Source organism: Pararge aegeria, chromosome 11 (genome assembly GCF_905163445.1).
Source record: "Pararge aegeria chromosome 11, ilParAegt1.1, whole genome shotgun sequence".
NCBI lineage: Eukaryota > Metazoa > Arthropoda > Insecta > Lepidoptera > Nymphalidae > Pararge > Pararge aegeria.
Window position 1 is genome coordinate 9,827,218 of NC_053190.1, and position 20,752 is coordinate 9,847,969.

Below are 20,752 nucleotides of genomic sequence, written 5' to 3' on the forward strand. Positions count from 1 at the left end.
TTTCAATAAAACACGTAAGTAATTCTCAATTTCTCTTTTATTTTAATAAATCCATAAGATTTACTTCTCAATATGTTTACTAAAATCTTAACTAATTAAAAGCAAGATTCCATAAAATAATACCTACAATATATCCGTCTTGCTTTAACGATTTTAGTGCTCTTTCTTAATTCATAACTCAAAATACAAGAAAGTCAGTGTATTACAATCATAAAACAATGATAACATAGGCGCCTTACGGACCTTAGGAGTTATTTCATATGCCATCAGTAAGTGATCATATAAAAAAATTAAATTTTTGTGGAATTGAGGAATTTTAACAATTAATGTATCTGCTCTTTTAATCCTCTGGTGGTTTATAATCGGGTACAACTAATAATACTTTCTGCCTCCATTTAAGCTTCCTTGCCTCTTGTTCTCTCTTCAACGCATTGAGAGCTGGTAGAGACCGCCAACAGGTGAAAGTTTTGAATAAAATATTACTGAAAATAAATTATTACAAATTGATATTAATTTTAAATTCGAATGATGTCAATGGAACCTACCTACAGTCTTGCACTCCATTTTTTATACATGAATTTAAAATGTAATGCACATTACATTTTTAAGACATGTAAGACTTAAAATTGTAAAGATCGTTTTGAAAATATAAAAAGATACATTCATAAAGAATATCTCTTTTTTTTAATTTGTTAACACTTCTGTTTTTCTGCCATTTTTAAAACATACTTTATATTAAAATCTTACTCTTTAGTGTAAAGTATGAAAAGATTTTTTGCATAATAAGACATGTTGTTGACATACCAAAATTTTCTATATTCAATCTATCGATAATCTATATATACCTAAGAAACTAATGATACCTAAGAAACTCTAGTTAGGTTAGGTACCTGCTATAGTAAACTGTTGCTTTCAAAAGTTTAATTTGAAATTCTTTCTTGATGATTTCGATACCTTCACGGAACTTTCTAAACACCATATGTGTTACATACAAATCATAATAGTCGTCTGCTACTTGTTTTTTTAAAACGAATTCGTAATGATTCTGTAAGAAAAATTGTCTTAGTTAAATAAGTAAACAGTTTTGAAAATGATGTTGTAGGCATACTAAATTGTCAGGTCTAACAATAGTTTTATTCTTGGCCGAAAAGGACTACAAATAATATAGTGTTAGACCTGCCAATTTATTTGCGATATTTCTGTAAACCAGAATTAGTACCGATGGAAAATAGTGTGCTTCATATGTAGGTCAACATATTTATTACTTTATTATTACATCTCAGGCGAATTAACATGACATGACGTTTGTGCTAAATTGTTACAACAATGAGAAGACATTGGCGTACAGTTAAACACAATACACATACATTCGCAAAAGCATTGCCTACCCTATACTGTAGACAACAGTATTGGAGAGGGATTTTCTCATTTTATTATCTTCCTGGTATCATAATATAATGTAGTGTAAATAAGTGTTGTTAGCGAGCCAGTGGCGAGGGACTCCGATATAGATCGCGGGGGAGTTTCAAGTTCCTAGAGGTGATATGTCAATTCGCCCGGTTTAGTTTGTATGAAATAAAACTGTACCTTTTTCAAACTGTCGAAAGTTGTACGCAATATTTTTTTCCTGTGATGATCTTCCGCTTTATAATTTCTATCCAACCACATATCTTCCGTGTACCACATCCAGTTTAAAAATATATTCTTCAAAGTTTGAAACCTATGATGTGCCTTAGCTTTTTCCATATTGTCCTGCTTTATTTCTATAAGTCGTCTTAAAGGCCTGACGCCATATTTAGCCATGAGATATTTCTCGTAGTGCAAATCGGCCATTACTATCAAGGATCGAAGTCTCTCGGCGTATTGTTTTTTTCGGATATTTTCTACTTTTTCTCTTTTTCTTTTGTCTCTAAGCTCTTTTATTCTTTTAATCTTTTCTTCCTTGTCCATTTCTGATCTAGCCAGTTCCGCCTTAAAACAACTTTTATGATTTATTTGCACGTTATTAACATTGAGATGGTGGTAAGACCTAGATGCGTCAGTCGATTGCGATGGTTAAGCAATATCGGTAATTGATTGGGTGACCTTATTTGCCTATCCTGGACATCACAACTAACACCTGATCTTAAGTTTCTTCGTTAAAAGTTCAGTAACCCACGTAAGGAGCGGTTCTAATTATTTCTCTCCTATGAGAGAATAGACCGTTACCTAACGATGGTAGTCGAAATTATGATGATGGTATTATATTTCTTAATCCATTAAAATGCTTGTACAAATTTTAGAACCGGCGGGTGTGCTTTGCCAATAGTTACGCATTGTTTCGCCTACCGCCTATGACGATATTTTAATGTTTTTTCATTAACAACGCGAGTACTAGAGTCATCTAGTAGGAAACATTTTAGTTTCGGTATACTTTCAATAGTTCATATTACAATGAGACACTTTAAAATACACTTTTAATAGTTTCGAATCTCTGGAATTGGTCCAAATGAATTGGTTACATTATGCATTTAAATTTAAATATATGATGACGTAATAAAATAGGTATATTCCAGCTTAAACAAAAATAATATTAAATTAAATACGAAACGTGGTAAGTGAATCGGTATGGTTATATATACTTGTTGCTTTAATCTAATGCGTTCTTCTTCCATTTGTTTTCTTCTTTCACGTATGATTGCATGTTTTTCCTCTCTTTCTCTAGCTCTTGCCTCCATTCTTTGCAGAAACTGTGGTACTTTTAAGCAGTGGAGAACGAGTGATGGCTCTGTCAAATAAATAGGCACTTTAACGAATTATATACTTCAGGGGTAAGGGTTATGATTTCTGTTATGACAGATAGTTAGTGCGTTATTTCTTAATACATGTAGACTGCAAAACGCTATTCCTTTAAAATCACGCCTTCTTGTTTAATTATAGTTATTATATTATTGCCTTATTAAATGTTATAATTAAGTTCAGAGTGAAAAGGCACACGTCATTCATCTATTGTTATCATCTGGGATTGGGTTGGGTTAAAAAGAGCAGTTTACTCTGTCCTATGAGAGATGAGGTCCGTGGGGAACTTATGGGCTGAGAGTGTAATTTTGAGTGTATTATATTGGTACGTCATATCAATAATGAGCTTACCTTCCAAGTCTTTCAGTTTTAGCTCGTTAGTAATACATTTTATTTTCGGTTTTAAGTGCTTATCAATGTCGTAGTAGGCTTTACGTATATCTTCTCTCATGGTATCAAGTGATTGACGGGAAGCTTCGACAATTTTGTTGTATTTTAATTGTTCTATGAGTTTATTTTGCTCCTCAAGCTTGGCTTTTTGTAACGCAATAATATGTTTCTGTAGTTTGTACCTTGAAATAAACAGTACATAATATGAGTTTGGTTTCGTGAATGATATTCGTAATTTAACTTGACACGCGCTTCACGGCATCGCATTATTAATAATAAAAATAAACATAAACAAGGTACTATAAGTCATCATTATTGTGCAAAGATAATATGCTTTCACCGCGTTTTTAAATGTTACAAGCGATTTTGCCTCACGTATATTTAGGGGCATCATCATATCATATATCATTTAGTGGATCGCATGCCTAGATTACGTCAATGGTTCTAGTGCAGATGGCCAGTTGGAACTGGATGGCTCTTGCCATTACCACTATCACTGCGGCCCCAGCAAGCTGCCCGCACACTGTTAACAATTTGTGCTTGCACTGCGTGGTTGGCAGTGGTGACCGAATTATTTCTCACTTATTATAAAAAGAAGTATCCAATGTTCAATGCAGAAATTAATATTCAATTTTGTATTGGTACCTGTGTCTATATGAATTATAATCTCGAGCTAGATTATAGGATTTTCGATCTGGTTCATCACTAGAACTTGCGCTGTTCTTTTTTTTAGTAAGTCTATCAAAAAAAATGTTGAGAGTTTCCTGTCTCTGTTGCAACATCCCATTCTCTCTTTTGTTTTTCACAAAGACCTTCCATAAGTTTATATATTTATTGATAATATATTTTTGCCTAACACTGCACCCCTTGATAATTGGCTGAATGTTCAGTAACGTGTCTAATTCACCAGTTTCGATATTATACGATATTTCATTTTTATGCTTTGTGGAATCGCATACATCAATACTGAAATTACAGAGATTAGAAACCGCCGCTGTAGTTTCGGTAGGTGTTATATCATCTGATTCTGTATTTTGATCCATAGTTGAATTAATCGTCATCATAATCAAAAGAGATTGCAAATCTTTTTTAAACAAATTACATGTAGCTACTGAATCATTGCATATTTCATTATCTTGTTTAATAGTTATATTTTCAATACTAGGATCATTGAGATCATCGTGGTTCGTCTTCGTAGGTTTATGAACGGGATTAACCATACTGATAGTTTTGGTTTCAAACGAGTTATTTTTATGGGGTCTTTTATCGTAATTTCTAACAATTTTTTTATTGCTTTTTCCTTTGCAATTATTTTCCATTTGCAAACTATTGCATGAGTCCTTCTGTATTAATTTAAACTCGCTATCATTCTCTATTACTAAATCAAAGTTATCGTCAGCTGGATCACTTGTACATAACGCGAAATCGTCTTCTAATAAATAATTGTCATCAATGTCCAACGCAACATCCTGATTTGTATTCTTATATGCTCGTAAATATTTATTTTGGTTGATTCGTTCAACATTTTTCAACATGCATCGATTTTGTAAATTCTTATTCTGGAAATAAGCACGTAATTTTACAATTTCCTTTTTCGTCCTAGAGCAGCTTTTTGTCTTCATTATATTTTTTCTAAAATAATTCAAACATTCCTTTTTAATAATAAGTATTAAAAATAATCATAAAATGTTTTTATCAATAGTTATATCAAATTTTTTTATATGTAATGGATAAACTAAAAAAACTAAGAAAGCTACATTTTGAACGAGTAACAGTATAGCCTATACTTAATTATAATTTCAGCCCGAAAGAAAGGTATTTGCGAAGTAAGATGAAAAATCCCTACCGTGCTGCTATAGCCGTTCGCGCCGTCTAAATTGTCTATCATTAGGTACTATGCACCTACCTCTTTTACGTCTTTAGTAAATCTAAAAATCGTGCCAAGTGCGAGTTAAGCACGCACACGAAGGGGTCCGTACCATTATCTATAAAAACGCCAATAAAAATCATTGGGTCATATAGGATATTCTTAAATTTTATTTTATTCCTTTTAGCGACTCAGTCATCTGGGAAAATTTCAACTGTCTAACTATCGTGAGTGGTGATAGACGGAGAGACAGACGGACAGACGGACGGACGGACAGCGGAGTCTTAGTAATAGAGTCCCGTTTTACCCCTAATGTACAGAACTCTAAAAACAGATCGCGGCGCTTACCACTTGCTTATCACTTATTATAAATAAATAACCTTTTTATTTCCACAACGCATTTTATGTCAAAATAATTTAAAAAAATAACTGGAGATTTACATAAGTATGATAGGCGAAGTAATTTTTATCAAGACAACGTTATTTAGACCTTTAAAACCCTTTATAGAATGTCACTTAGACACATAGTTTAAGAGGTTTTTGTAACAATAACTATGGAGAGATTACACCGTTGGGGCACAGTTAACGCAATTGAAAACGCGGGCAAAAGTGCGAAACATCACAGTTCAATTAGATTTTGTATCAAGGCTTTCCGTTCTTCTGTCCTTTTTATGTTATTTATAAAATTTTTTGGTCAGTTCTAAATAAATCAGCCAAGAAAAATGAAAATGACTAAAAATAGTAAATTGTACCAAGTGTAAACCAATATTAGTGAAATATTAATAAAAAGAAACATGTTACCGACTTTTGGCAATTGGTACGTCCTGCGACAACATGGTTGTGAGTATCTTTCACCTGCCGACAAAAATAAAAGACTTAGTTACGCAGTGATAATAACCTCTTTGATTTTTATTGATTTAAGGTAGCTTCAGGCGGACTAAAATAGACTCGGCTAAATCGAACAAGATTATGGATTTTAGTTTCGCCTTTTTCACAGATAAACACACAGAGACTGGGTGGACAAAACATTTTCCAGTCGTGGGAATCTAACCCACGGCCTTTGACTCAGGAAACAGGATCGCTATATTATCAAAATTAAGCTTAATTTGCTATACTCCGCGAAAAGCAGGAGAATCTATGTGGTGTAATTTATAATTTCTTCAATACCCTCTACGCACGTTTCGCTCCGAAACCGGAGCATCCTCAGGAGATGCTGACAATTATTCATTGTAAGGCTTAAGCCTCAAGACTCTCAAGGCACAAACCCTAGGGCCTAGATGGAACAGAGTTGTGAGTTGTTACAGTTTTCTATGTGAGGAGGCCTGTGTTGATATTGAAGATATATAAGTATCTCGTTAATTTAGACATGTTTCTTACCAACTCTCTTCTTAGCTGCATTCGTAAATATATATCTTGTGAATTATAATCTGGAGAATACTTCGTTAAATCCTTTTCATCGAACAACTCCTTGCTCATAATTTCTTCCATTCTTTGTATTCTTTTATCATTTTCATTTGTTATAATTACTTCACTCACCAAATAAGTGGATCGGATTATTTTTTTCGCCTTGCTTTGCTAATAAACAAATGAGTTGCGTGGAAACATAACGTACTTATGACGTAGCTTGGATACCATACATTAATCAATATTGAGTTTAATACCATTGCCATGGAATTATTACAAAGAAAATCCTGTCCCTGTACATTTTAATATGTAAAATAACTTAATTCTACGACCTAATTTTTTTTCTTCTAGTTACTTAAGCGGGTATTAGTATTGTGAGCTGATTATTCAGGACACTAAATAGCGAACGAATATACAGCTCTACAGTGAACCAGAAAATACTGGTCTGATTTCATTAAAACTGCAGTAGGTATGAAACTTTAGGATTCTTGTCCATGCTACATAAGAAAGTATATATGCACGGTGCAATATTTACTTTATGTGGTACGTGTTATCATCAGTATATCTGGAGCGTTATCTAGAGATGGCAGTGCGGCGACGATGCAGTTTGTAATTTCTGTTGGTAGGTATATGTACCACTGTTTTCAAAAAGGCGTGGGCGCGATGCATTGACCTCTGATCTGCTAATAAATCAATGTCTGACCTCTTTGACATGGCTAATCTGTGTAAAGCCAGAAGGAAGAAAAAAAGATTACAATAGTATTCTGGTTACTCACAGTCTAAACAGATTGGTTGGTGGCGTGATGGGTCACGAGACCACATCGACGGTGAAATAATCACCGTTCGCCTCAATTAATTAAGCTTCAAGCGAGATGGTACTTGAGTCACGAAAGTCACCTTTTATACCTACCTTCTAGATAACCTTGTCTCTATATAATGTAAAAGCGAAAGGTCACTGACTGACTGACAGACTGATTCATCAAAATCTCAGGAACTATAACGCCTACAAACTTAAAATTTGAAAGGTAGTTTCCTTCTAGGACAAGGTGTCAGCTAAGAAAATATGGGTTTGAGAATTACCTGCCTAAGGGGCTGAAATAAAGTTTGTGTGAAACACTTATTTTTGCGTGGAATACGGCATATAGGTTATATCGGCTTTAAATTATAAAAATCCTTATAAATTATTTTAGAAAATCCCGCCTTAAGGGTAGTAAAATAGGGAATTAAAGTTTCTGCTCATTTTTTTTCAAGCCTGAAAAGATGAAAAAAAGTCTTATTTATTTATTAACATTAACGCAAATTTCGGTGTCTCTAACGTAAAAACATAACAGTGTTATATAAATTTCCAGCCGCTTTTTTATCCCTAATCTTTAAGGGGTAACCAAAAGCTCTATCATGTAAAGTTTGTTTACCCATAGATGACGTCACGCGGCGCGTAACCGTGTTTCATCGGGAGTGAACCACAGATTAAAATACGATAATTTCAAAAAAATATTAATCGTTTCATGTTACGAATCCCTATCCCTACAAATATTATAAATGCCAATGTAAGTTGGTTTGTTACGCTTTCACGCAAAAACTTCTTCACCGATCCTCACGAAACTTTGTACAAATATTCTTGGAAGTGTAAGAAGTAATATAGGATACTTTTTATCCCGACATTAAGCTCGGTTCCTTTGGGAGAGGAGATGAAAGTGTTTGACGATTTTAACATCCTCCTCCTCATTACTCCGACAAATTATAACCGAATTAAAAATAATTATTTTTGTACTATATAGGTTATAATATTATGTGTTTAATTTTGCTCAAACTTTGTGTAGATCTGATGAATGTGGTTGGAAATAGAGGACAGAACTCATCAGCGGACAGCAGCAAACCCCTCATTTAAGGCTTAGCGATACAGAATACTTTAGAAACAAAATCAAACGCAGACGAAGTCGCGGGCAACAGCTAGTAGTCCATATAAATACATTTTTTTTTTAAATTTTCTTTTTGGTTGCCTATTGGACTATAGTTACCTGTAACTACCATTGAGCTATAAAGAAGCTAAGTGTAGTTAGAGATTACAGTAGTGTTGCCCAAATGCAAGAACAAGACGAGACTTAGCCAGTCTTGGTCTTGGTCTTGCGCCAATACACCTGGTCTTGGTCTTGGTTTTGGTCTTGCGCTCCCAGTCTTGGTCTTGGTCTTGGTCTTGCAGCAAGAGTCTTGCAAGTCTTGCAATTACCTATTAGTCTATTACTATTTATTAAAGTTTACTTTAAATCTTAGAAAAACGTATTAGAATTGGAACATTGTGAGCTTGAATTAACATAGCCATAGTAAAGATCAAGCAGATTAATAAATAACTGAAGATTTGATAAGAAATTCGAAAAATCAACTGACCTATATGTCGTTTTCCATGGAAGTAACTGTTTCTTAATAAACATTTATGATTTATAAGCTTACATTTGCTAAAACATGTAAAAAAACAAATTAATTACAATAACTTGACTGTATTTTAAAGAACAATACTTTTCTGTCTAGAAAGAGATTGAACCCTCAACTTATAAGAAATTTAATAAAAGAGTTTTACGATTTATCATTTATTTGAATAAAAAATAAAATACAACACAAATCAACAGCTTTATCATTAGGTTATGATACTTTATATCAATTCTTTTGACCAAGAATTAATACAAAGTAACCATCTGGCTGACTCATCACTTAACCTATTTCTATGTTTTCTAATTACTAATGATGCTTTAGAAAATAACCTCTCAGCAGGTATTGAGAGAAAATCACGGGCCATTTTCGATAAAATCGTATACTCTGTCTCATGCGTCCTCCACCAATCTAAAATGTCTTCCGAGCTGGCAGTTCTTGGTTTTCTCAGGTACTCCTCCAACTCGTCTATCACTAAGCCTTGAAGACAAGATCCAGATGACGTCGAGGGACATTCATAGAGTTTATCAAAGTCTATTACGTCTTCATCTTCATCACATACTTTATTGTCTTTTTCTGGTAATTCCAGAGATTTGTTCAGTGAGTGTAGACTTTTATATTCTTCATAAAGTTCATTGAACTTGCGCAGACTTTCTGTTTTAAGTTGCTTCCCCCACATTGTCAGGTCAAAAGTCTGAGCCTTATGCCTTGGGTCTAAAATTAAAGAAGTACAATAAATCCAGTTGCTCTTCTTGTAATGTTTAAGCATTTTGTCTCGAGCTGCTTGGAAAGCTAGAATGAGCCTTTCATCCACTTCAGATCGATTAGGTTTCTCATCTAACTGTTTTACCATGGATTCAATTTTATCTAGCAAGAGATTAAATGATACAATGACTAGCGGTAACGTAACATATTTGTCTCCACCAAGTTTTGTACTTAAAAGTTTAAAGTTTATTAGAAATTTATGTAATTTTTCGAGTACCTGCCATTCATTAGCTGTGATTTGAAAATCATTCAATTCGGTGACAGAACTGCACAATATGTCAATGCCCGCTCTCACTTTTAAACCAAATCCAATCATATCATGTGTGGAATTCCATCTCGTTGGACAGTCAAGAATGGCATTTAGATTTGATGGCACGCCAGCTGCTTCACAAGCAGACTGAAACTTCTTCTTCACTATCTCACTTCTTTTTATTTTACTGAAAATACTGCGTAACTTTGTTACAGATGTACGCGAGTCAGCAATATTTGGTGCAGATTCTTCATCTTCCTCATCCTCAGTTTCGTCTGCATAGTCTTCGTACTGCTGATCTTGCGCGTTAGTGTCAGACTCACAGTGTAATGCTAAGGTCTTTAATAAATCTTGTACACCAAGGTTTAAAATGTGAGCAAAGCACCGGAAATGTTGATTGTCTGAATCAAAGTGTGGCGGCAGCTGTTTGCCCAGTTCATACATAAATTTGGTATTTGCAGTTGCGTTGTCGACCGTGATACCTTGTATTTTATCAATTATGCCATATTCCAATAAACATTCATGGAAAATCGTTGCAATATCTTCCCCAGTATGTCGACCGCGTGATGGTATAAAATCAAGAACTACAGATCGATACTTCCATTCGTTGTCTATATAATGAATAGTAACCCCGTAGTAACTCCTACCAGCAATTGACGTCCACCCATCAATGGTAAACGACATTTTAGATGATAATGGTTGAAGTCGTTCCTTGAGATTCAATTGGAGCTCTTCAAATCGCTCTTTGACTTTCCTTCTAAGTGTAGACCTTTTAGGAAACACCATATTAGGGCAAATACGTCGAAAATATACTTGTGTAGCTTCGTCATCGAAAAATGAGAAGGGAAGATATTTTTTCACCACCAAATCAACTGTAGCTGTCGTGATGTTGTCACTGCTGTTTTCCGACTGAAACAAAACAATAAATCTTGTGTTATTATTTAAAACATACTAGGTTTGAGCGTATAAGAGGAGGAGGTTTGTTGTTGTTAAATCGAGAAAATCGTTAAATTGATATTTGTTATATTAAGGTTGCACTGTACTGTAATTTACCAAAATAAAGTACTTAGTTGTTACTGGCCGATTAAATGAAAATATGGGTGTTTATAAAAAATATTTAAGACGATAATTACATACTTAATATGTCGCACCCCTAGATGAAAACACCACTAACTCAAAAATACTTACGTAAGTTAATGGCGTTTTTGAAAGTATCGCATGAATAGCTACGCGGAGTTAAAATTCTTTTAACTGTTAAAAAAATATTCTTACCTGTCCACTTCTTCCAGCGGTTACTAAAAAGCTTGTGATATCTCCACTTAATTTTGGTTTAACAGGAAGAAATATTTCTGATTCCTTTTTGTGGAAAGACATTAGATGTTTCCTTAAGCCTGAAGTGTTTCTGTTTTTCATTTTTATTTCAATCTTTTTATGTTGGCACAATTTACACAAGGCAGTTTGGGATGCATGAATTATTTCGAAAAACTCCTCAAATTTGCTTTTGGGTCTTTTAGATCTGTGACTCAAACTCTCGTTACTCGGACTAGAATAATTTGAATCTTCGTCACTCATATTAAATTGTACACGTGATACGTTTTTAGAAAACAACGAGAATTAGTAAAAACAATTATTAAGTTAGAATCGAAGCACAGCTCAATTGGAAATGACTGGAATTAAAATAATTCCTTCATTTATAGTACGTTTCCTTGCTTTTTACCGCGCCGCCTCGCCACGTGCCGGCTCTATGAAAAGGATGCCGCCGCAAATCGAACGATGCCGCGTGCGGCGTACAAACACACACTAAATATTACCTACTTGTACAGACGCGACCCGTGAATAAAATATATGTAAAGAATTAGTGCCAATCACTATTCTTTACATATAAGTGAATGTTTTGGCGTGCATCTATACTAATATTATAAAGCTGAAGAGTTCGTTTGTATGTTTGATGACAGAAGTTTTAAAATAAATAAATAAATCCTGAACGTCACTATACCTCCAAAGTTACTATTCCTCGTGGACGAAGTCGCGGGCACAGCTAGTAAATACTTACTCTCATCATCTCTCTCAGAGATATTCGAACACTTTTTTGCTATTTTTTCTTGTAAAAACTTAAGAAATATAATGACTAAATGTACAATAATAGTACCTAAGTAATTAGTTTAAAACCATATAAGTAATCAATATTATAATTACTTACTAGAATGAATTATTATGACATCTACTACCTATCCTCACCATTTTATCCTAATCATAATACTACTTGCGTGATCAGTATAATGTATTCATTTTCATTCTAAGCACTCTGAAACTTATTTATTCTTTGGAACACCTGTAGGTACTCTTAAAATTCGAAATTATTTTGCATGAATAGTGTCAAATGTTATGATTTCGGCGCGGCGGCAACGATTGTTTTAGATTTCAAAAGAAGCCGCCGGCGCGTGTATCATAACCATGTACTTCCGAAAAGCGGCAAATTTCTTTGAGAAGTAAGTACAAAACCTTTGATGCCGCATTATCAAAGTGCCGATGGTTAAAACATAACTATGCATGCACTCAGTTTGATTTTAATAGATATTTTTTTATTCGCTATGTTTATGGTATTAGTCGTAATGCGCATAGGTCCAGTTTTTCATATTCTTTGATATAGTTTTTTGCGTCTCATAGAATTCCTAAGCGTACCTACCTACCTATACACCGAACTGTTACACCTAACTACTCCGTGAAATAGCGCTAAGTCCTAGCTGCAAGACGCAAGAGTCTTGCAGGCTATGTCTTGTTCTTGCTCAAGTCTTGCACGGTCAGTCTTGGTCTTGGTCTTGCTAAAAATACGCGGTCTTGTTCTTGGTCTTGGTCTTGCAAAAACGCAAGAACAAGACCAAGACTGCAAGACCAAGACTGAATTTGGGCAACACTAGATTACAGTATTAAATAGGTATAAAATGTAAATGTAAATAATGCGAGACCAAACCATTTTAAGTAAAAACAATAGCCAATGATTCAATTCAACTTTTTTATTTAAAAAGAACTGATACAACAGCTGATATTGACATATTCTTCTTCAATTCAATTCAATTCTTGTTTATGGCTTTTGTCTGTGCCAACTGGGCACAAGGTATTTCGCCAATGTCTTGTAGATGAAGAAGGCACGAAGGAGATTGATCGGTGAAACTAATGAAAAGTTAATTTTGAATTTGTACCAAGAAATAGTTGTTATTAGCTAGTTAGCTCTTTAACCTAAGGCAGCACAGACAACACATGCATATATATCTAACACGGATATTTTTTGTACATTATACTTTAATTTTATTACTTACTATATATTTACATAAAAATCTACAATAAGGACTGAAAACAAACATTAAAAAACATTTAACACTCAAAGGACGGGGGACTTTGGGAGGAAGAATGGTGGGATTATGAAGGTTAACTCATGTTTCTTGGGACGTAAACTTTTACAGTTCCACTGTAGCAGGGTTATTGGGCCCATTTTGGAGTAGTTTAAAAAGTTGGCTTAAGTTTTTGGCAACGTTGGGCGGTAAGGGAATTTCACTACATGGAGCGACAATACTAAGTAGAAATTCGGAGATAAACTCAAGCATTTTACCTTGGGAGGGAGGGTTCTCAACATTGTTGTTGAGAGCGCATCCATTAGGAAGGGATGAGGAGTAATCACCGACAATAGTCTGAACAGCTTTTTTATCGTAGCCCTTTGCTAGAGGAGCTCGGGGACGAGGAGAGCGGAAAACTGTTTGCCGGTAGGAGGTTTTGGAGGAAGTTACATTAGTAGGAGTAAACATTTCTTTTGTTATCTCAGCATAGGACCTGCGGACAGGAGGAAACTGAGATGATGCTTCAATGTAAGATTTATTATTCTGAGACATGACCATTTTAATAGATTGCTGCCTGGAGAATTCTGGGCAGTCTTTATCAGTAGCAAAATGACTACCAGAGCAGTGTAAACATGTAGATAATTCCTTGATGACCAAACATGAGTCACCTGTATGGGGCTGAGCACATCTGTAGCATCTGGGCTTAGATCTGCAGATTGTTTTAATGTGGCCAAAACGGCAGCAGTTCTGGCACTGTATTGTTGGAAGTTTATATGTTTCAACTGGCAGTGAGGTGTGGTATGAATATACCTTAACAGGAAGCATTTGCCCCCTGAAGGTTAGGACAACAGATTGGGTAGGCACCCAAGTGATGACACCCTCTGTGACAGATTTTCTGTTCAGTCGCCTTGATTTCAGAACCTCACCACAGCCAGGCGGGAGCTCTAGCGAATCAACAAGCTCGTCCATCGACCAGTCCACGGGAACTCCTTTCACCAGCCCCATTCTGGTTATGTTGTATGTGGGAATTATAGCTCTATATTTGCATAACTTCAAAACTGGACTAACCAGAAAGTTGTTGGCAGCTTGGGCAGAAGTAAACTCTACAGTAATTTTGTTGCGGCCTATATTTTTGACGCCGTCGTGGATAATTGAACCAATTTTGTGTTTGTGCAAGAATTGACCGAAATTTATAGCCCGTAATGACGCTCCAGAGGATGGGTCCTCCACTTCCCGTGAGACTTGGACGATAAAAGGCCCATTATCATCGTCAGAGTATGACTTGGCGCCTTCGGTGAAGGAAGGATGTATGTAAAGGCTTTGAACGGATGGGTTTACCTGAGTAGGATCAGTTATAGTTTTTTTGGCCGCATATACGTTGGTATCCTCTCCTTGTCGTTTGCGAGACGAGGCTGATGCCCCCGGGTCGGGCGGCTCAGGAGGTGTATCTAGATCCATTTTACTGGAAACACTATAACTACAGACACATAATAAATATTTAACCAACACCAAATACGGTTAGATTTATACGAATATCACCAATAACAACTATTTCTGCTGCTGTGTAAATTCACATAAAACACCGAAATTACACCGGAATCTCACTAACACGTGTGCACAAATTGACAGGCCAAGTTACAGTTCAATATAAACAACACCAAATCCTTTTCAAGACGAGTTTACAGTAAAATCAAAGAAAAATTTGAAAAAACCTCGTCCGCCATGTACGAAGTTTCCCGCCCTCCCATATTCTTCTTCTATACCTAATTGTCACCGTGACAATGACATTCAAATTTGAAACTGTTGCCAAAGAATATTTGTTCAATAATTCAGTGATTCGAATAGAAAAATCAATGAAATAGCCATATTTTGAGTAAAAATAGTTAAGTAAATGTATCTACCTCTCCACAATGGATCTGAGAGGAAGTATTTTGTCAGAGTATCAATCAGAAAGTTGGGGCTATTTACAGTTTCACTGCCGTTGTTTGCATTCATAACTTGTGTTATAATAACATTATATAAAGATTTTGAAAATGCGAACAATACGCATTGCAAAGTTCCGAATGTCTTCCCATCAATATCAGCTTCCATAGGCAACTATGAACCACAGCGCAGTATATGGAGAGTAGCCATTTACAGCCATGCTCCATTTAGGTTCTTGATTGTTTTTTTAAGATGGAAATATTATAGCAGTGTAATAAGCCAAAATTGTGCCTTTATAGTGAAATTAGCAGTATTTTTAAACATTCTAGAAAATTTATCATTAATAGGACTAACACATTGGACCTCATCAAAAAATTATCGTAAGTTCATATATTAATTAAGCAATAAGATATCAATGAATATAGCAGTGTTAACCCAGTGGGAAGGGCTTCAGCATCCTTTTGGGTGGACTGAGTTTGATCCCCGACACACACCTAACTTTTCAGAGAGCCTACAAACAATTTTAATTGAATCAGTTTAATATCACTTGCTGTGAAGGAAAACATTGTGAGAGTTTCCCCATATTGTTCTGAAAGGTGTATGAAGTCTACCAATCTGCACTTGGTCAGCATGGGTGACTATGGCCTAAACCAATCTCATTCTGGGACTGACCCTGTAGTGGGCCGGTAATGGGTTGATAATAATAATACCAATGATGATGATATAAACACATTGTTTAATTTTCAGCATTACATGAAGCATGCTTTAAAACCTTTATTGGGAGTTCTATATTTTACATGTTCTTCGCCTGCATGATGCTTACAAAGTACAGACGAAGAACCACACTGACACATTTAGAAATATATTCAGTAAAGTTAAAATGGAGGTCCTTTTTTGTAAATGTGGGTTCATTTACATTTGCCGCTTATTTTTTCTTGAGGCACAACCGTTTGTGTGAACCCTATGGTGAGTTTATTTAATTATTTTCAAAATTAAATGTGATAATATTGTTTTTAAAAAACCTGGATCAGTTTTTTGAATTTTCATTTCTTTTTTACAGTTTATTCAATGTTTGGATTCTCTGAATATGTTGTGGTTGTTAGCAACATAATATTTCATATGACTACAGTGTATGACTTCAAAATGCAATTCATTTATTTAACAAGAAATGGATTTACAATTGAATGACTGAGAATTGTAAATATCTTTTACATACAAGATGAGCTTAAGACACATGATATAAATCAAAGACTTTCAAATATAACATGATTTTTCATTATTTTAAACCATAAAGATTGTCAATTATTACAAAAATGGTGCCAATTCTACTGTACAAAAATCTTGGTTTAAAAAGTGCTGTTCTTTTTCACAATAGCATAGTGCAAGAGATGGCACAAATTTAGACCAGCCAATCTACTGAGATTTTTGTGTAACAGAATTGGTGCTAATTCTGTTCATGAGTGGTACCAAAAACTAGAAAACAAATCTATGTGAAGTTAATGGCTGTGTGTTTTAAGGCGTACATGCAAATCCTGCAAATAATTACTAATTATCAGCCTGGTCATGTTTGCCTGGTTCATATAAGATTTACAGAAACAATAATAAATGACAATTATTTAAATAACATTCAAGTAAATTATATGTATAGGTAATCATCTGTTTAACAGTATATTCAATAAATCCATAATTGAAGCTTACAGCCAATATTTCCTCACATTTTTAAATTTGAACTAATTAGAATCTTTCTAATGCAGTATCATTCACTTAAGTATGTGTCAAAGCAAATTATGACTTCATAAAATGTATAATTTGTTGATCGTAGTTTACGAAGTACATATGGACATTTGTGTAATAAAATATGTAACAGCTTTGTAAAATATAGTTTTCCATAAATAACAAAGATAAGAACTAGAATGTAGAAAAAAGCTCAATTACAAAGACTGCTTGATGCTTGTTTTTAACTAACATAATATTTAACTCTATTATTCAGTAAAAATATTTTATTCTTTGCATTTTTATACTACAATATATAAAGTATACAAAAATTGAGTTACAAGTTTAATATCCTAATTTGTGTGTATGCTTACATTACTATTTATTCATCTAAATTTCATTTAGATTATTATTAAATAAATTTACATTTTGTATGTATTACATTCCATTATATTGAACAACACAATACAACTATGCAATTAATTATAGCACAAATATGCTACACATAAATGAAATCATCAATGACATTGAAATGCAAATAATGCATATCACAATCAACATATTATATCTTTGATTATGTAAAAACAAACAATTATCACAGTGCTTGAACTATATTACAATTTTTAATAAAACATAAAAATAGAACTATCTATTAAGAAAAACAATATTTTATATAAAATTTACATCTGAAAAATGAATTACCCAAAAATATTATAGAACAACAGTCAAACATAAAAAAAAAATCTAGAATTTTGTTTGTTAACTAACTTTAGATATCATGTAAAAATATAAAAGATCACATTATTAAAATAGATGAGCTATTCTTAGATAAAACAGTAAATTGTCAATTAGCAATAACGGTAACAAACCACAATAAAAACTATTAGAGCTTGAACTCATCTTTTATCTTGTCTGCTATCATTTTGGCAATGGCCAATGATGATGTTGCCCCTGGGGATGGTGCATTTCTGCAGTGTAATACTCTACTGCCTATGGCACCTGATCCTGGTTTAGAATCAAACACAAAGTCTTCTATTAAGGTACCTAAACAGGAAAAATATAAATGTATGATAATTATATGTATCATTGTATTTATTTATATGTACTTATGTATATGTAATTATAATTATTGCTTTTTATGATGCAACATTAAAATAGAAAAGCCAACAGCCAACTGAGCCTTATCCTTCCTTAATGAATATTAGTTATTAATAGTTCTCATAATATAATTGAATTGTAATAGGAATTTCTGTAGCTGATTATACATTCATGCCAACAGTGTTGTAAAAATCTCCTAATTTTAGTTTAGTTTAGAGATTGTAAAGCACAGTTGTCTCTATTATCCGTTAAAAATGAATAGCTTTGCACTTCAATTTAATTTTTGTTCTATTTTACAATAATGATATGCAACCTATAAACCTCCTAAATATAGTTAGTCTTTCTAACTTTGCAATTTAGTTCCAGACATTTAAAAAAAAACAGATCAATTTTTTATAATATTTAAGATTTGAATTTGAATATTCACACTGAGTGTTAACATAACACTTAACAAAGGTAAAAACCATTTTTATCAAAAAGAAATAAACAAAATTTTTAAACTTATAAAAATCTTGCATAAACTCTTAAATAATTACACTAATTTTATTTTTCTTTATTTCTCTTAAAACAGATTACTGGAATGGTTAAGAAAAGAAAAAATAAGGCAAAACCCAAAAGAAGAAGAGTCAAAAATCAAATTTGTACTTTGTATCACCCACTTCAAATTACTTTCAATGGGTGTTCTTTGTGGTATAAGTTTAACAAGAGATCAACTAATAAAAAATTGATATTTTAAATCCCCACTCACCATCTTTCCCCATGGCCTGTGCCCTTACTCCTGCAGGTCCCTTTTCAACATCTCTGGTTGTAATTTCCTGAATATATTTCTGTATTTGCATTACTTGTAATGGCATTACAACTGATCTAGTCATTTCCTTTAATCCAAAGCCAGCATATTTGGTTGCCATTTTTCGGAATCCGGAAAATGTTAAAATATCTGTAAGCTCCTTCATGTTAACATCGCCCCATCTATAAAAAAGCATGGCAATTTAAAAAAAAAAACAGCATGTATACTGTCAAATCCAATCAAATCATCCATTATTTACAAAAAAAATACCTGTAACCTTCTTTACAAAATGCTAATATTGCATTAGGACCTAAAATAACACGTCCATCTATTCGTGGTGTTACATGGACACCTAAAAATGGAAATCTTGGATCTGGAACTGGATATATGTTAGCTTTGGTGAGATGACTTTTTTCTGGAACCAAATATAAGTATTCACCCCTAAAAGGTATAATTTTAGGCTCCTCAGGACACCCAGTTAAAACAGCAACAGTATCTGAGTGCAATCCACAGCATGTTAGTACATATTTAGCCTTTATTGTATGAGCCCTACTGTCTGTTATGGTAACAGGATACTCTGAATTTTCACCTTCCGTAAACCTGTTGACTTCAAAGTTAAGATATGTCTTCCCACCACATTTTTCAAAGTCACTTACATAGGAGTTTGTCACTTCTCCCCAATCAACAATGCCAGTGTGTGGAGACCACAATGCTTGCAAACCATTACAGTGGGGTTCCATTTCCTTTATTTCTTTTGCATCTAACATTTTAATATCTTTGACACCATTTTTCAACCCACGTTCATATAATTCTAGAAGTCGTGAAACTTCCGATCTATCTGTAGCAACAATCAATTTACCACACTTGGAATATTTTATACCTTTCTCATCCAAATATTTATATGATAGATTTAAACCCTCAACACATAGCTTTGCTTTCAATGAGCCAGGTTTATAGTAGATTCCTGCATGGATTACACCACTATTATTGCCACTTTGATGGAATGCAAAACGGTTTTCTTTTTCTACTAGGGCAATTTTAAGACAAGGGTGCCTAAGTAAAAGTTCTCTAGCTGACGCTGAGCCAACAATACCACCCCCAATCACAGCAATATCATAATAGGGCTTCGTTTCTTGACTATACCTGGATCAAAAAGATTTTTAGGTATTAACCTCATAAAAACACTGTGTGTATAATATGACGTAGGAGTAAAATTTCTCTAGATTGTTTAACGATCTTTATATCAGATTGGATTTAGTATAGTTTAGATACGGAAAGCTTTTCCTAATATGCTAATAGATTTACTGTTTAATGATCCTTCTTTTCCAACTTCTTATTAATCTCACGACTAAAAATAAACCCCAAGACAAGAGGGTTTATATATGCAGGAAGTTTAAAATTTCACGATTGTATAAATAAAAACTAGGGCGAAGTAAATAAGTACCTGTGAAAATTATAACGAACTGGTACAATCCTCTGATGCCGACCAGTTAGTACTGGAGTAGACCATTGGGATTTTAAAGCCCCAGCGAATCCTGGCAATTTTGAAGCAATCATTGCTAAAACTTAAACAGATATAATAGGTTTAAAGAGATTGCTATTTCAAGACCTGTTCTTTTCTCGATTCCGTCACGTATTGACAAATAATTAATTATTGCTTCACTTCATCTGTTACAAAGAAATCTTTTACCTAACTACCACATAACGCACAAGAATAAAAAAGTAATAGAATAAACACGAACACAACAGGGAAGCGAACCAAGCGAACAACACAAACACTCGTCACTATCAGTCGTTACCGATTACGCTGAAACGGCCGAATGTCAACCAAATGTCAACATTCAACAAGTAATATGTAAACGTCAAGAGAGGCAAAGATTCTTTGGGTCAAAGTCGAGCTGAAGCAAAGGGAATTCAATGTTTGTTCTATGGAGGGTAGAGGTAAGGAGAGTCATCTTATATGGGAGAAAAGTTGAAAAAGTGTCCAGTTGTTGCGCTAAATAACAGTTCAAAAATCCTCC

At 34.0% G+C, this 20,752-nt stretch overlaps 3 protein-coding genes across 3 annotated transcripts; 1 reads left to right on the top strand and 2 right to left on the bottom strand.

The window, feature by feature from the left end:
- Positions 1–143: 143 nt before the first annotated feature.
- Positions 144–6,523, bottom strand: LOC120627345. Its single transcript, XM_039895330.1, has 8 exons — positions 6,413–6,523; positions 5,841–5,890; positions 3,814–4,800; positions 3,130–3,350; positions 2,622–2,767; positions 1,588–1,971; positions 891–1,045; positions 144–482 (listed from the first exon to the last, which is right to left on the bottom strand). Exons 1-8 carry the CDS (start codon positions 6,521–6,523, stop codon positions 341–343), a joined length of 2,196 nt encoding a protein of 731 aa, XP_039751264.1. The 3' UTR covers positions 144–340.
- An 8,469-nt stretch (positions 6,524–14,992) lies between these two features.
- On the top strand, positions 14,993–16,394 carry LOC120627663 (post-GPI attachment to proteins factor 2). The gene is made up of 3 exons (XM_039895681.1): positions 14,993–15,513; positions 15,881–16,099; positions 16,194–16,394. Exons 1-3 carry the CDS (start codon positions 15,102–15,104, stop codon positions 16,319–16,321), a joined length of 759 nt encoding a protein of 252 aa, XP_039751615.1. The 5' UTR covers positions 14,993–15,101; the 3' UTR covers positions 16,322–16,394.
- Positions 16,395–17,613: 1,219 nt separating this feature from the next.
- Positions 17,614–20,542, bottom strand: LOC120627662 (L-2-hydroxyglutarate dehydrogenase, mitochondrial). The gene is made up of 5 exons (XM_039895680.1): positions 20,422–20,542; positions 20,176–20,290; positions 19,002–19,874; positions 18,693–18,913; positions 17,614–17,890 (listed from the first exon to the last, which is right to left on the bottom strand). The coding sequence occupies exons 2-5, from the start codon at positions 20,286–20,288 to the stop codon at positions 17,730–17,732; spliced, it is 1,368 nt and encodes a 455-aa protein (XP_039751614.1). The 5' UTR covers positions 20,289–20,290; positions 20,422–20,542; the 3' UTR covers positions 17,614–17,729.
- Positions 20,543–20,752: the final 210 nt, after the last annotated feature.